The sequence below is a fragment of the Ixodes scapularis genome, unplaced genomic scaffold, assembly GCF_016920785.2.
Source record: "Ixodes scapularis isolate PalLabHiFi unplaced genomic scaffold, ASM1692078v2 PGA_scaffold3__209_contigs__length_174095766, whole genome shotgun sequence".
NCBI classification, from domain to species: Eukaryota; Metazoa; Arthropoda; class Arachnida; order Ixodida; family Ixodidae; genus Ixodes; species Ixodes scapularis.
Genome location: NW_024609868.1, coordinates 90,111,419 through 90,125,662, shown reverse-complemented (window position 1 = coordinate 90,125,662; position 14,244 = coordinate 90,111,419). Strand labels below are relative to the sequence as shown.

The following is a 14,244-nucleotide window of genomic DNA, read 5'->3' as shown; positions in this document are numbered from 1 at the left end:
CTGCTTCAAAAACGGTCTGTATGCCTTTTTCTTTGCGCCGCGGGTTGTCTTTGGATCCATCCCTGGAATTAAATGGAACCCTTATCCCAGTTAAAAAGGAGCACAGATTTCTTGGCGTAATATTTGATAAAAGCTTAACTTTATTTCCCACCTTAAAGTGCTAAAGCAAAAATGCCTTCAGTCCACAAATCTTTTGGAAGTTTTATCTCACAAATTTTGGGGGTCTGATAGAAAATGTATCCTGCAGTTATACAACGCCCTTGTACGATCCCGTCTTGACTACGGTGCAGTAGTGTATGGATCGGCTGGGCCCTCTGCCCTTAAAATGTTGGACTCAGTTCACCACCTCGGCTTGCGACTGGCAATAGGAGCCTTCCGGACGTCGCCCGTCCTCAGTTTGTATGCAGAATCCAATGAGCTGTCCCTGAACATATCTTAGTCGAACTTATGCTTACAAAAATATGGCTGACCCCCAGCATCCGACGTACTCTTGATTTACAGGGTCAAGGTTCTTTCGCCTTTTTTGAAAATAAACCAAGCATTGTGACACCGTTATGCTTCCGTGTTGAACATCTTCGCACTTCTCTGCACCTTCCTCCGGACCAGGTCGGCCTCGTTAGGAAAGTCAATGGTATTCCACCTTGGAAAGCACAGCGAGTTGAATCCGACTGGTCTCTCGCGAAGTTCAACAAGCATATCATTTCCCATGCTGTAATTAAGTGAGAATTTGGTGAACTGCAAACTAAGTATGATGGTTATCTTCATGTTTATACAGATGGTGCCAAGACTTCCTCTTTTGTCGGTTGCGCTGTGCATTCTGAAAACTTCTCCAAGGTTCAACGACTTGACTGTATTGCCAGCATTTTTACTGCGGAGCTCTATGCGGTATCAATGGCGATCGATTGCATTATCAATAGGAAAATACTGAGGGCGGTCCTGTTTGTTAACTCTCAAAGTGTGATTCTTGCAGTTTGCTCTCTTAAAGATACTAAAATATGCTTATACAACAGATTCGATATAAACTTAACTCTGCTTTGCATGGAGGTCAAAATATAAAATATTGTTGGGTACCCAGTCAGATTGGCATACAAGGCAATGAAGAAGCCGACAAGCTTGCAGGGTCTGCCGGTAACCTTCCACATTCTCTGTCCTGTTTACCCTATCAAGATATTAAGCCCTTAGTGAAGTCCTCGATTCTTCATTCTTGGCAATTGGAATGAAACATGGAGTGCGATAACAAGCTTCATGTTACCAAACCAGCTTTGGGAATTTGGGAAAGCTCTTCATGCAAGAGCCGACGTCATGAAACATTGTTGTGCCGTTTGAGAAACGGACACTCATTTGTAACCCATAGGTATCTGCTTTCGGGAGAAGATCCACCAGTCTGCGATCAATGTGATGATAGGCTCAATGTTTTGCATATTTTGTGGTTGTGCCCCGGCCTTGAGCCCAAGCGCCGCATTCATTTCCCTGAAGTTTTTCAATATCATATCCCATTTCATCCTGCTCTCCTTCTGGGAGAGAATCCTGTGGTCTCTTTTGAACGAGTAATAGAATTTCTTGGTAGTTTTGGCCTTTCACACCAATTTTAGCTTCTTGGTTATCCGTTTGTAAAACCCGTTTTATAGTACAATGAAGCCTAAAATTAGTTTGGCGCAGATGGGCCTCGTAGTCATTGCGCCATAAACCCCCAAAATCTCTATCTCTCTCTCCCTCGCGTGAATACCCTTTTATTCTCTCCGGCACGCGCGCATCACGAGACGAAAACGCGAGGCTTTTGCATATCGCAAAGCCTAAAGTTTTCGTCGCGGGATGCGCGTGCCGTGGAGAAATCCCTGGGATTTCTCCCTCGTGTGAATACCCCCTTATTCTCTCCGGCACGCGCGCATCACGAGACGGAAACGCGAGGCTTTTGCACATCGCAAAGCCTGACGTTTTCGTCGGGGGATGCGCGTGCCGTGGAGAAATCCGTGGAATTTCTCCCTCGTGTGAATACCCCTTTATTCTCTCCGGCACGCGCGCATCACGAGACGAAAACGCGAGGTTTTTGCACATCGCAAAGCCTGACGTTTTCGTCGCGGGATGCTCGTGCCGTGGAGAAATCCCTGGGATTTCTCCCTCGTGTGAATACCCCTTTGTTCTCTCCAGCACGCGCGCATCACGAGACGAAAACGCGAGGCTTTTGCACATCGCAAAGCCTGACGTTTTCGTCACGGGATGCGCATGCCGTGCAGAAATCCCTGGGATTTCTCCCTCGTGTGAATACCCCTTTGTTTTCTCCGGCACTCGCGCATCACAAGACGAAAACGCGAGGCTTTTGCACATCGCAAAGCCTGACGTTTTCGTCACGGGATGCGCATGCCGTGCAGAAATCCCTGGGATTGCTCCCTCGTGTGAATACCCCTTTGTTCTCTCCGGCACTCGCGCATCACGAGACGAAAACGCGAGGCTTTTTCACATCGCAAAGCCTGACGTTTTCGTCACGGGATGCGCATGCCGTGCAGAGATCCCTGGGATTTCTCCCTCGTGTGAATACCCCTTTGTTCTCTCCGGCACTCGCGCATCGCGAGACGAAAACGCGAGGTTTTTGCATATTGCAAAGCCTGACGTTTTCGTCGCGGGATGCGCGTGCCGTGGAGAAATCCCCGGGATTTCTCCCTCGGGTGAATACCCCTTTATTCTCTCCGGCACGCGCGCATCACGAGACGAAAACGCAAGGCTTTTGCACATCGCAAAGCCTAAAGTTTTCGTCGCGGGATGCGCGTGCCGTGTAGAAATCCCTGGGATTTCTCCCTCGTGTGAATACCCCCTTATTCTCTCCGGCACGCGCGCATCACGAGACGGAAACGCGAGGCTTTTGCACATCGCAAAGCCTGACGTTTTCGTCGGGGAATGCGCGTGCCGTGGAGAAATCCCTTTGATTTCTCCCTCGTGTGAATACCCCTTTATTCTCTCCGGCACGCGCGCATCACGAGACGAAAACGCGAGGCTTTTGCACATCGCAAAGCCTGACGTTTTCGTCGCGGGATGCTCGTGCCGTGGAGAAATCCCTGGGATTTCTCCCTCGTGTGAATACCCCTTTGTTCTCTCCGGCACGCGCGCATCACGAGACGAAAACGCGAGGCTTTTGCACATCGCAAAGCCTGACGTTTTCGTCACGGGATGCGCATGCAGTGCAGAAATCCCTGGGATTTCTCGCTCGTGTGAATACCCCTTTGTTCTCTCCGGCACTCGCGCATCACGAGACGAAAACGCGAGGCTTTTGCACATCGCAAAGCCTGACGTTTTCGTCGCGGGATGCGCATGCCGTGCAGAAATCCCTGGGATTTCTCCCTCGTGTGAATACCCCTTCGTTCTCTCCGGCACTCGCGCATCACGAGACGAAAACGCGAGGCTTTTGCACATCGCAAAGCCGGACGTTTTCGTCACGGGATGCGCATGCCGTGCAGAAATCCCTGGGATTTCTCCCTCGTGTGAATACCCCTTTGTTCTCTCCGGCACTCGCGCGTCACGAGACGAAAACGCGAGGCTTTTGCACATCGCAAAGCCGGACGTTTTCGTCACGGGATGCGCATGCCGTGCAGAAATCCCTGGGATTTCTCCCTCGTGTGAATACCCCTTTGTTCTCTCCGGCACTCGCGCATCACGAGACGAAAACGCGAGGCTTTTGCACATCGCAAAGCCTGACGTTTTCGTCACGGGATGCGCATGCCGTGCAGAAATCCCTGGGATTTCTCCCTCGTGTGAATACCCCTTTGTTCTCTCCGGCACTCGCGCATCACAAGACGAAAACGCGAGGCTTTTGCACATCGCAAAGCCTGACGTTTTCGTCACGGGATGCGCATGCCGTGCAGAAATCCCTGGGATTTCTCCCTCGTGTGAATACCCCTTTGTTCTCTCCGGCACTCGCGCATCACGAGACGAAAACGCGAGGCTTTTGCACATCGCAAAGCCTGACGTTTTCGTCACGGGATGCGCATGCCGTGCAGAAATCCCTGGGATTTCTCCCTCATGTGAATACCCTTTTGTTCTCTCCGGCACTCGCGCATCGCGAGACGAAAACGCGAGGTTTTTGCATATCGCAAAGCCTGACGTTTTCGTCGCGGGATGCGCGTGCCGTGGAGAAATCCCCGGGATTTCTCCCTCGTGTGAATACCCCTTTATTCTCTCCGGCACGCGCGCATCACGAGACGAAAACGCAAGGCTTTTGCACATCGCAAAGCCTAAAGTTTTCGTCGCGGGATGCGCGTGCCGTGTAGAAATCCCTGGGATTTCTCCCTCGTGTGAATACCCCCTTATTCTCTCCGGCACGCGCGCATCACGAGACGGAAACGCGAGGCTTTTGCACATCGCAAAGCCTGACGTTTTCGTCGGGGGATGCGCGTGCCGTGGAGAAATCCCTTTGATTTCTCCCTCGTGTGAATACCCCTTTATTCTCTCCGGCACGCGCGCATCACGAGACGAAAACGCGAGGCTTTTGCACATCGCAAAGCCTGACGTTTTCGTCGCGGGATGCTCGTGCCGTGGAGAAATCCCTGGGATTTCTCCCTCGTGTGAATACCCCTTTGTTCTCTCCGGCACGCGCGCATCACGAGACGAAAACGCGAGGCTTTTGCTTATTGCAAAGCCTGACGTTTTCGTCACGGGATGCGCATGCCGTGCAGAAATCCCTGGGATTTCTCCCTCGTGTGAATACCCCTTTGTTCTCTCCGGCACTTGCGCATCACGAGACGAAAACGCGAGGCTTTTGCACATCGCAAAGCCGGACGTTTTCGTCACGGGATGCGCATGCCGTGCAGAAATCCCTGGGATTTCTCCCTCGTGTGAATACCCCTTTGTTCTCTCCGGCACTCGCGCATCACGAGACGAAAACGCGAGGCTTTTGCACATCGCAAAGCCTGACGTTTTCGTCGCGGGATGCGCATGCCGTGCAGAAATCCCTGGGATTTCTCCCTCGTGTGAATACCCCTTTGTTCTCTCCGGCACTCGCGCATCACGAGACGAAAACGCGAGGCTTTTGCACATCGCAAAGCCTGACGTTTTCGTCGCGGGATGCGCATGCCGTGCAGAAATCCCTGGGATTTCTCCCTCGTGTGAATACCCCTTTGTTCTCTCCGGCCCTCGCGCATCACGAGACGAAAACGCGAGGCTTTTGCACATCGCAAAGCCGGACGTTTTCGTCACGGGATGCGCATGCCGTGCAGAAATCCCTGGGATTTCTCCCTCGTGTGAATACCCCTTTGTTCTCTCCGGCACTCGCGCATCACGAGACGAAAACGCGAGGCTTTTGCACATCGCAAAGCCTGACGTTTTCGTCGCGGGATGCGCGTGCCGTGGAGAAATACCCGGTATTTCTCCCTCGTGCTTTCAGTGTTCGCAGCCCACTGCTGTCAAACGGGTAGAGTCCCGAGAGCTGGCCAGGATGTATTGGATGCAGGTGGCATCCTCGTCATAATGTGATACATATTTCCCCCTTCTTTTCTTTCCTTTTTAAGTACTTTCTGTAGTGTGTATATTCTGTACATATATATGTCCGTTTTGCTTTTCACATGTGGTGGCGGGCTGGCAGGCACTCTGCGTAAGGGTTTTGACCTGTCTGCCTAGCGCCACACATTGCCACATGGACCCCTTCCAGTACGTGCAAATAAAAATATTTTTATTATTATTATTATTATTATTATTATTATTATTAAAAGAAGGCTGTTTTCGACTCACAAGTAGTTTGTGCCAAAACAGAATAATCTTGCTTTTTATTTCGCGTTTTTTCGCGATTTTCATATATCGGCATGAAAATAAACAGAACATATAATGATCGACGTTGCATATCCGACCTTTCTAACACTTCACATCTTACTAAACGTCCGTGTGTCTCCTAACATCAAAGACCGTCATTATAAAGGTTAAAGACGGCACGTTGCGAATATGGAACGCACACTTTCATGCAAAGCTGACGTCAAGTGACTCAAATCGGAAAACATGCATATTTACAATATTGTTATCTTTTCTGGTGGAGGCTCACCAAACGTTGCATTCGTTTTCGCGCACAAAACGGTGGCTCCTAGGGGAAGTCGGAAGGCAGTGATTGCCTTTATTTTAACAATGTAAACACACTTGCATTCGTGCGCTGATTAAGCCTCAATACCAAAGCTCTCCTAGTGCGATTCGTAACTGCGCCGGCTACTACCCAACCTCGTTGTCACGCCACTTTCTGCAAGCAGACACTAAAATTGGCAGTAAACACCAAAAGTGACACCGATACAATTATCTTGTAGAATATCATTTTATTTAGTAATAACTGTGTCAATAGGCACTACGTGTTTTATTTAAGTTAAGAAAAAAACATAAAGCCCTTTTTTTTCAGAAAAACTAAATATCAACGTTAAGTCTGCTACGCCAAATCCCCAGATTCGGCGTCGAATTTTTGATTCGGCAAAGTTTGGCCCATTACTAGTAAAAATGTGCGAACAGGGGGGTCCGGTTTCCCCCCCCACTCAAAAACAAGTTGGTACGCCACTGCTCATGAGTGTGAGTGTGAGTCTTGAGAACTGATGAGCGTGAGTCTGATCGTGAGTGTGATCGCGAGCTCTGAGAACTCATGAGTGTGAGCGCGAGCGTGGGACCTGCGAACTCATGAGCGTGAGTTCGATTGTGAATTCTGAAAACTCTTGAGTGTGTGTGTGAGCTTGAGCTCTAAGTGAAGTACTCGTGAGTGTGAGTTTTGAGGTCTCTTGAGTGTGATTGTGAGTTTCGAGGCTCATGAGCAGGAGCCTGAATCAAGACGTGAGTCTTAGGGTGGATATGAGTGCGGTGATCGCACTAGTCTGCGTGATGACGTGAGTCTGAGGGCCATGGCCATGATGAGTCGCGGTGAGCGCTGGTATTATCTTAGCTGGGTTGGTCACGTGAGCTCCCGGGCCGTCTTAGTGGGCAAGGAGACTCTTGCTTTGCAACTACTGCGTGGGGTTCACACCTTCAGGGTTGGTTTGGGTGTCGCTCACCTGCTCCTTCGCCATGTAAACGCGCCGGTTCATGGGGAGGGCGGAGGAGGGAGGGAGGTACTTGTTCTTGCAGGGTCCTCCTTGCCAGCGCCCTCCGCAATGTCTCAACCAGCTGTGGGGGGCAGAGGGGGTATGGGGTTAGGTATGGAGGGGGGGGGGGGTGTTCGCTTTCGTCTCTCCTCGGCGTTCGCTCTTCGCTTCACGGCAGACGGCGAGACGCCAACGGACTGATGGCGCCTCGAGGCGGCACGGTAACGTCGGAGTTGGGGAAGCGCTCCAGACGGTTAGGGCTCCTCTCTCTGTGGCATAGAAAGGCTCGTGTGGATTTCGGCTCCTGTTGCCAAGTTGGTGCCAGTGGGCACAGAATTTTATGATTGCGTCAACTATAACGTTCGCAGGGCTGCGATAAAATTAAGTGACTCGCATGACCCTAATCAGCACCCGCAATTTTATCTTTCCGCGCACCTCACCGTACCTTTCGCAAGTGAGTCATCACTTAGGAAGTTCACCAAAGGCGGTGTCATGATCGATCGAAGCTTCGAGTGAGGTCCTTCACATTGTGCGATATCACGCAAGTGCATGATAGCCAGCCGGCAATGGCCAGGCGGCGCCACAAGAGTGCTGCATTCACCGTCACAAGCGGAGGTGTCTGTTAATGGGGCGGCAGTCTGCCCGTCGAGCCGTGGCGAGCGGCGGCGACCCCGATTTCGGCAGTCCCCGTGTGCACGTGCGCGCCATGTCCCTGGTTCTTTTATGCGGTTCTTCAGGACCATCGGGAGCCTTGATAAGTCGAAGTGTTTAGAGCATAATCTAGAGTTGTCATTGGGACACCTGTTTGAATTGTCTTCACCACTTGCGGGGTCGCTCTATAATAATCACCGCCCAATCGGTCTGTGACTCGCTCGTCTCCCAGGAAGTGACACAACGCAACGAGAAGGCAGCGAATGGGTTTACTGTACATCCCGGTTGCCCGTCTTCGAGAGCCGGCAGTCCGGACCCGCCGACCCTAGTTGTCACCTGTCGTTCATAGCTCGCAGTCGCAGTCCGTGTCCACGCATGCGGATCGTCCTTCCCACGCGCTGCGTACGCTAGCTGTTCCAGGCTATCACAGCCAGAGTTTCGCTGCGGAACATCTCCTGCACTGTCATGGCCTAGGCCGATAGGGCCAGGCCTCGCCATTTCCGCCGGTTCTGATCCGAAGCTCGCTGGTGGAGTGCTCCGGGGATCGCCATGAGCGAGGCCAGCCAGAACGGCTTTATCGTTCCTGCCCGGCCCCAGCCTCGTGCAGCACGCTCTTCCTCTTTCCTCGCCGGCTGGCCCCCGCTCGCGCCTCGCTCTAACGTCCTCTTCTTCTCCCGACGCCCCCACGACACTCCAATAAAATGTGGGTAATTAGAAACAAATTCTGCATGCTAGAGAACAGTACACAAGCCTGGTGTAAAAATGCGATAGGCAAAAAAGTGTGCGTGTGAGGAGGATATTAACGCTTCGCATGAGCTTTTTCTAAAGAAAACTTTTGCATCCTGTTTTCTGCACGCCGTCACTTTTGTCAACAGACTCAGCATTAAATTTGGTAGCCGAAAAAAAAAGTTCTATGAAAATCCACTATTTGAAAACTCGCAGGTTTAAAAAGTTACGGTTGCGACCGCGCGTACCGAACGGCGCGCGCGGTCGCCACCAAATGCACGCTTACAACTACGAGTGCCGGAACAGGTCGACGGGCATCTCGCTTGAAGACCTGGTCGCCTGATTCTCGACGTCAAAGCGAAGCAACAATCGGTCCGATTTTTCGTACTGTATATCTCTATGTGGCTGTCTCAGAGACTCGTAAAACAACTTGTATAAATATGTTATTTTGCAAAAGGAGTTTGTCTGCAAAACAAGTTTGTCAGACCACTTTCCAAGTCTGCACATCTATTTTTGTTCACTTCAACAAATAATGTAAAATTTAGGGCTGGGCATTTGATCGATTAACCTACTGAACAATCAATTTATGCTTTAATCGCGATTAATTTTTTTTTTAACCGGTTAGTTAAATGTTGACCACAAAAAGAAAAAAGTAAACATTCAACGCTTTCACCAGGCAGGCGTGAACGAGTACACCTGTATAAAGTCAAACCTTTAGGTGGAATATTGGCATAAAGTAAACGGTAGGGGTGAGATTTGTAACTGTAAACAAGGGGAGAGGGTTGTACGTGCCCCGGCATCATCAAAGCCGTGCAAGTGTCCGTTTAGCGTAGCAGAGACTATTGTGAACAATCGAAGGTATTCTATATATCCGGAGAAATGTCAAGGGAACCCGTGCCTCTGCAGGTAAAGTAGTAATTTGCGAGTGCGGGTGTCTTTTGACTGTACTCAACTACACATCAAAGTTGATTTAAAATCCGAAATTGTACATTGCGCCATTTATCAGTTATCACATGTCAACAACAGAAAAAAAAATCTTATGTTTGTGAATGAACGAAACCGTTTAATTAATCGACTAAAGGGTGTCGATTAATCGGTTCAAAAGTTTTAATCGACGCCCACCCCTAGTAAAATTCACTTACTTGATGTGATCGCACTGCAGTAATCCACTCCCAAGATCTTGAAGGGAAGCGGTAAAGTTCGACGCTTGAGTCACTTTTAGCGACTGTGGCATTCTTTCACGCAGCAGTAGCAAAGTTTATATTGGGGGAAACTCTAGGATTAGACGAGATGTCACATGAACCCGGAAAGGTCATAGAGACGTGAAGTTGAGACTTACTTTTATGAAGAACAATTCCAAAAAGGCTCACACCGATCCGAAATGCCACATTCACACGTGGTTTATAAATTCGCCCTCCCGCAGTTCTCGCGACCCGGGCCACCCTGGCCTACCCAATTTGTTTTATTTTTCAGTCGCTAGATGGCGCAATGTGTAGTGCTATGCTGCATTGCTGGTTGCAGGGATGGGCAAAATACATGCAAATATGTATCGAAATACAAATACAAAATACTTCGTCAAAAATGTATTTAATTACAAATCTAATTACATTTCCAAAAAAGCATTGAAGTACAAGATACAAATACAACCAAATGTATTTGGTCTCCCTCCAAATACTTTTCCAAATACATTCCTCAAAATTTGCGTCAGCGACTTCAGGACACCTGCAATGGATTTCTGGGTATCTCATTTTAATTTTGCATCGCACACTCGGGAGTTAGTGTGCGAGGCTCTAGTAACGTAATAGAAATATAATCACAAAAAAATGTAATCAGCTTGGACGTAATAGGTGCAAAAAGTACAGAGCTTCAAGCAGCTTTTTTTGTTGATTACATCTTGGTATAGACCAACAAAGAACCGAGACGACCAAGACGCACAGCACGAGCTAGAGAATTTTTTATTGTTGAAACTCGCACCGGTTACGAAAATCTGGACGACCCGCGCATTTAGAATGTTCCAGGAAAAAATATGGATGGAAATAAGGCTGGAAAGCATCACAGGTTGTCGCGGGCACTTATTTAGCTATAGTCGGATGCAACCTAAGAACAATCTTTTAGCTCCAGCCACAAGCGCATTGCGCCCATCTGAAGTGCGTCCGCCGTCGAGAAAGTAGTTCGCTAGCAACGTTGCTTTTTCTTCCTCCAGGAAACGTGTCTTAAACTACTACAATATCTATTTAATTCATTCAGGACATTTAAATAATTTAGAATACGTTTTTGTCAACGAAATAGCTGTTTAGTAAAGAAAGAAAGTCATGTCCAATGTACCGTCTTCCCAATTCGTTTTCTGTCCAAGATACTGTCTAACATACCGTCTAACATACCTCTCAGCAGTGCTAAGCCTCGCGCCCGCTTCGAAATTTTCGTTGGCGATAGCGTCGCTGGATTCTCACGTTGTCGCGCAAAAACTGCTTCAAACGCAAGCCGATACCATTAAGATTTCGTGGCGTAACCTCGGGCACGTAAAACACGGTGCAAAAAAGCAGAATAATTATCACGAGAAACTAGCGTCGCGTTGCTAAGGCCAGCAGCCATGTTGGGCTTTTCTTTTTTTTTTTTCAAAAGGATCGCGATTGGTCCACGGAATCGTGACGTCATGAAAACGATTGGCTGGCGTTTCTCGGCGTAGGATTACATTTTCCTCTGAGAGGCATTTCCGGTTTTTTCTTGTTTTTCGTCACTATTCTTGCCCTAGACTAGCACCATAATCACAAAGTCACTAAACGCTTGTGCTTGATTGACAGACACTGCATTCGGTGCAGAACGTAGTTTTCTTCCTGCTCTGGACAGTGACAATAAATTTGAGGGATGTATTTTCGCCCACAAAATTGTATTTAATTCCAATTGTATTTGAAATACCCACGTTTTGGTATTTAAATACACACATCAAATACATTACCCAATTTGTAATTAAATACAAATGCAAAATACACAAAGTATTTGAAATACGTATTTCAAATACTTGTACTTGAAATACTGCCCATCCCTGGCTGGTTGCGTATGGGCACACGAATAAGCCCGTTTCAGTATGACTTAGCAAACTGTGGAAGCTACGACTCAGTGGGCCAATTAGAGTGTCGCATAGAGACAGGTTATATCTAGAATGAACGCCTGGGAGACGCTGTCACGTGTCTCACTCCAATAAATTTACTGGCTCGTTGGGATTCGTAGAATTCGCCGTGTGCCGTGTGCCTTCTTACACGTCGCGTCGCCTGCCCCATGGCCACGGCCGGCTTGCCGACGCGCCGGCTGGACGCGACTCCGAGGCGCCCATTGCCCGGGCTTCTCGGGCTTCGTGCATGACGCTGTGCTCCCCTTGGCCGTTGTTTACTCATGCTGCGTTTTTACCTTATTATGGTTGAATGCATAGGTGCTCAGAGTGAGGCAGGAATTTCTTGTAAAACAAAAATAATATATAATATAACCAACTTTTTACAGTTCAATTCTGAAACACTTCTTATCGTTGGAAGGCGTATGACACATATCGCGATGAATCAAGCCCGTAACGAAATTTTACAATGGTGTAGCAAAAGGCAAGATTGATCAGCGGGTCGTTGAAGTGCGCTACTGCGTTGAATGAACACTTGTTAACCGAGCGACAGACAATCTGTCTCGAACCGATGGTTACAGAAACGCCGCGGGTTTGATAATTTCCGCCGAGTTATAAAAAAAAAATACCACTCAACTCAACTTCCCGAATGTGCTGCTAATTTCCGGGAACTAAATGCGCGAAATAATGCTAAATATTGTATTTAAAAACACCGCCCAGTTCGATTTTGATATGGGCCGACATTGTGCCCGGGAAGACACCTTCGATATCTTATGCTACAATTAGAATAGGATTCAGGCAATGTTGACAAAGTCATAACCTGTACTGACGCTTGTGTGCCGAACAAATCACTTAAAAGGGCGATGCAACAATTTTTGTACTTTGCGCAGATACCACTTACAACCGATCCCTTACGTTAATGACCTATGAAAGACACGTTCGTTTTTCACCCCACGCAATAGAAGTCACAGAAAAAAAAAATTAAGAAAAAAGAGCAGCCTTCACCCTTTCAGCTCGCTGCCAGAACAAGCGGCCACGTAATCTGGAGCCGATTATATGCCGCCAATGATTATCATGGCCACGCGCTGGGGTTCGCAAAGCACAGGACACGCGCCGAGTTCCAGACATTGTTATGGCTCGGCTTTTGTCGTCGTTCCAGCGATTGGACACGGGCCCCCTACCCAAATGCTTCTCAAGCTAGTAGAGAGTTTTAGTAGATCGTTCCTATAACGATACCCTATAACGATACGATAACCATACGATACCGATACACAGAACAGGAATGAGCGTTTAGTAGACCGTTTTGAAGACGATACATCCGATACGGTCACTTAAGGCCCTGGGGCACTCCCTAGTGGAAACGATTTGCAATTTCCAAAACGAAAAATAACGAAATAAAAGAAAGATGTTTCACTGAAGGAAAAATAACAGTTCTTACATTTAATAGAATGAAAAAAAACATCAATTAAGTTTTATAAGTTGCAGAAATTAGAGAAATGCAGCAGCAAGCTACATCTAGCCAACTAAAGACAAGCCAATTTATCCCCCCCCCCCTCCCCTCCCCCCCCCCCCCCCCCCCCCCGTGGCTTGTCACGGGAAGCCATAGAAAGCACGGGTGGCACGGGCGTGAGCGAGTCGAGCGAGTGACCAACCTGAGCCATGGCGACGTGTGTTTTCGAGGATCCCTTGGCCTTAGCTGTTTTGAGGTGGGACGAAATTGAAGAACTCTCCTTTCTGGATATGGAGTACCCCGTTCCGCGGAGGTTTAGGTCCGGGCGAGGCTACTTGGATGTGCTCAACATAGATAGTGAAGCTTTCCGCCATCAGTTTCGTTTTGAGCAGATGGACTTAATGGAGCTGTGTAGCGCGCTGCGAGTCCCTCATACAATTAGGACGGCCCAGAACGTCGCCATCCCCGGGCAGGAAGCTCTGTGTATTCTTCTGCGGAGACTCTCCTACCCCAACCGCCTCTGCGACCTGGAAGGCATGTTTGGCCGCCACTCTTCGACACTTTCAAGTGCGACGACCGTGGTGCTAAACCATTTGACGTCCACGTTCGGGCAGCTGACCGCGGATCTGTCAGCTCACACGTGGTTGAACCGTGCAAGCTTGGACGAGTTCTCCGAGGTAAGCATATTGTAAAGTTAAATTAAAAACACAAAAAAGAAAAAAAAAATGCAAGTGCGTTGTTGATTTTGCTTTTGCAGGCGGTCCGCGCGAAGGGGGCACCTCTTCAGAATTGCTGGGGTTTCGTTGATGGAACGGCCCGCCCCATCTGCCGACCCACGGAGGACCAGCGGCTTTATTTCTCTGGCCACAAGCGTGTGCACGCCATCAAGTATCAGGGCATCATGTGTGCCAATGGCATCATCGTGGAGATGAATGGCCCTTACCCGGGACACCGACACGACGCCGGTAAGTCAATAGCAAAAACTCGGAAATCGTAACCTACAGGTTCTTGGAAGAAGCGCTCATAAATAGAGGAACAGCCTCTATCACAGCCAAAATAAGTTGAAACGCCACAGGCAAGACCCGTGCTGCTGTCAAGGCAGCCTGTGGAATTGTTCTGCAAACTGTGATGGGCGCCGTGGCCAACACAGAGTTCCTTCTACACTGGCGGCTCACCTCTATATTTCCGTGTCGTCTGCTATTGAGCAAATGGTTGCGACATTTCTTCCTTTCGCCAAACCTCAAAACCCACGCACGATGCAGAATAAATCTTTGTTGCAGACC

At 48.8% G+C, this 14,244-nt stretch overlaps 1 protein-coding gene across 1 annotated transcript; it reads left to right on the top strand.

Moving 5' to 3' along the window:
• Positions 1–13,158: 13,158 nt before the first annotated feature.
• LOC120844163 lies at positions 13,159–14,026 on the top strand. The gene is made up of 3 exons (XM_040215798.3): positions 13,159–13,638; positions 13,719–13,864; positions 13,966–14,026. The coding sequence occupies exons 1-3, from the start codon at positions 13,171–13,173 to the stop codon at positions 14,024–14,026; spliced, it is 675 nt and encodes a 224-aa protein (XP_040071732.2). The 5' UTR covers positions 13,159–13,170.
• Positions 14,027–14,244: the final 218 nt, after the last annotated feature.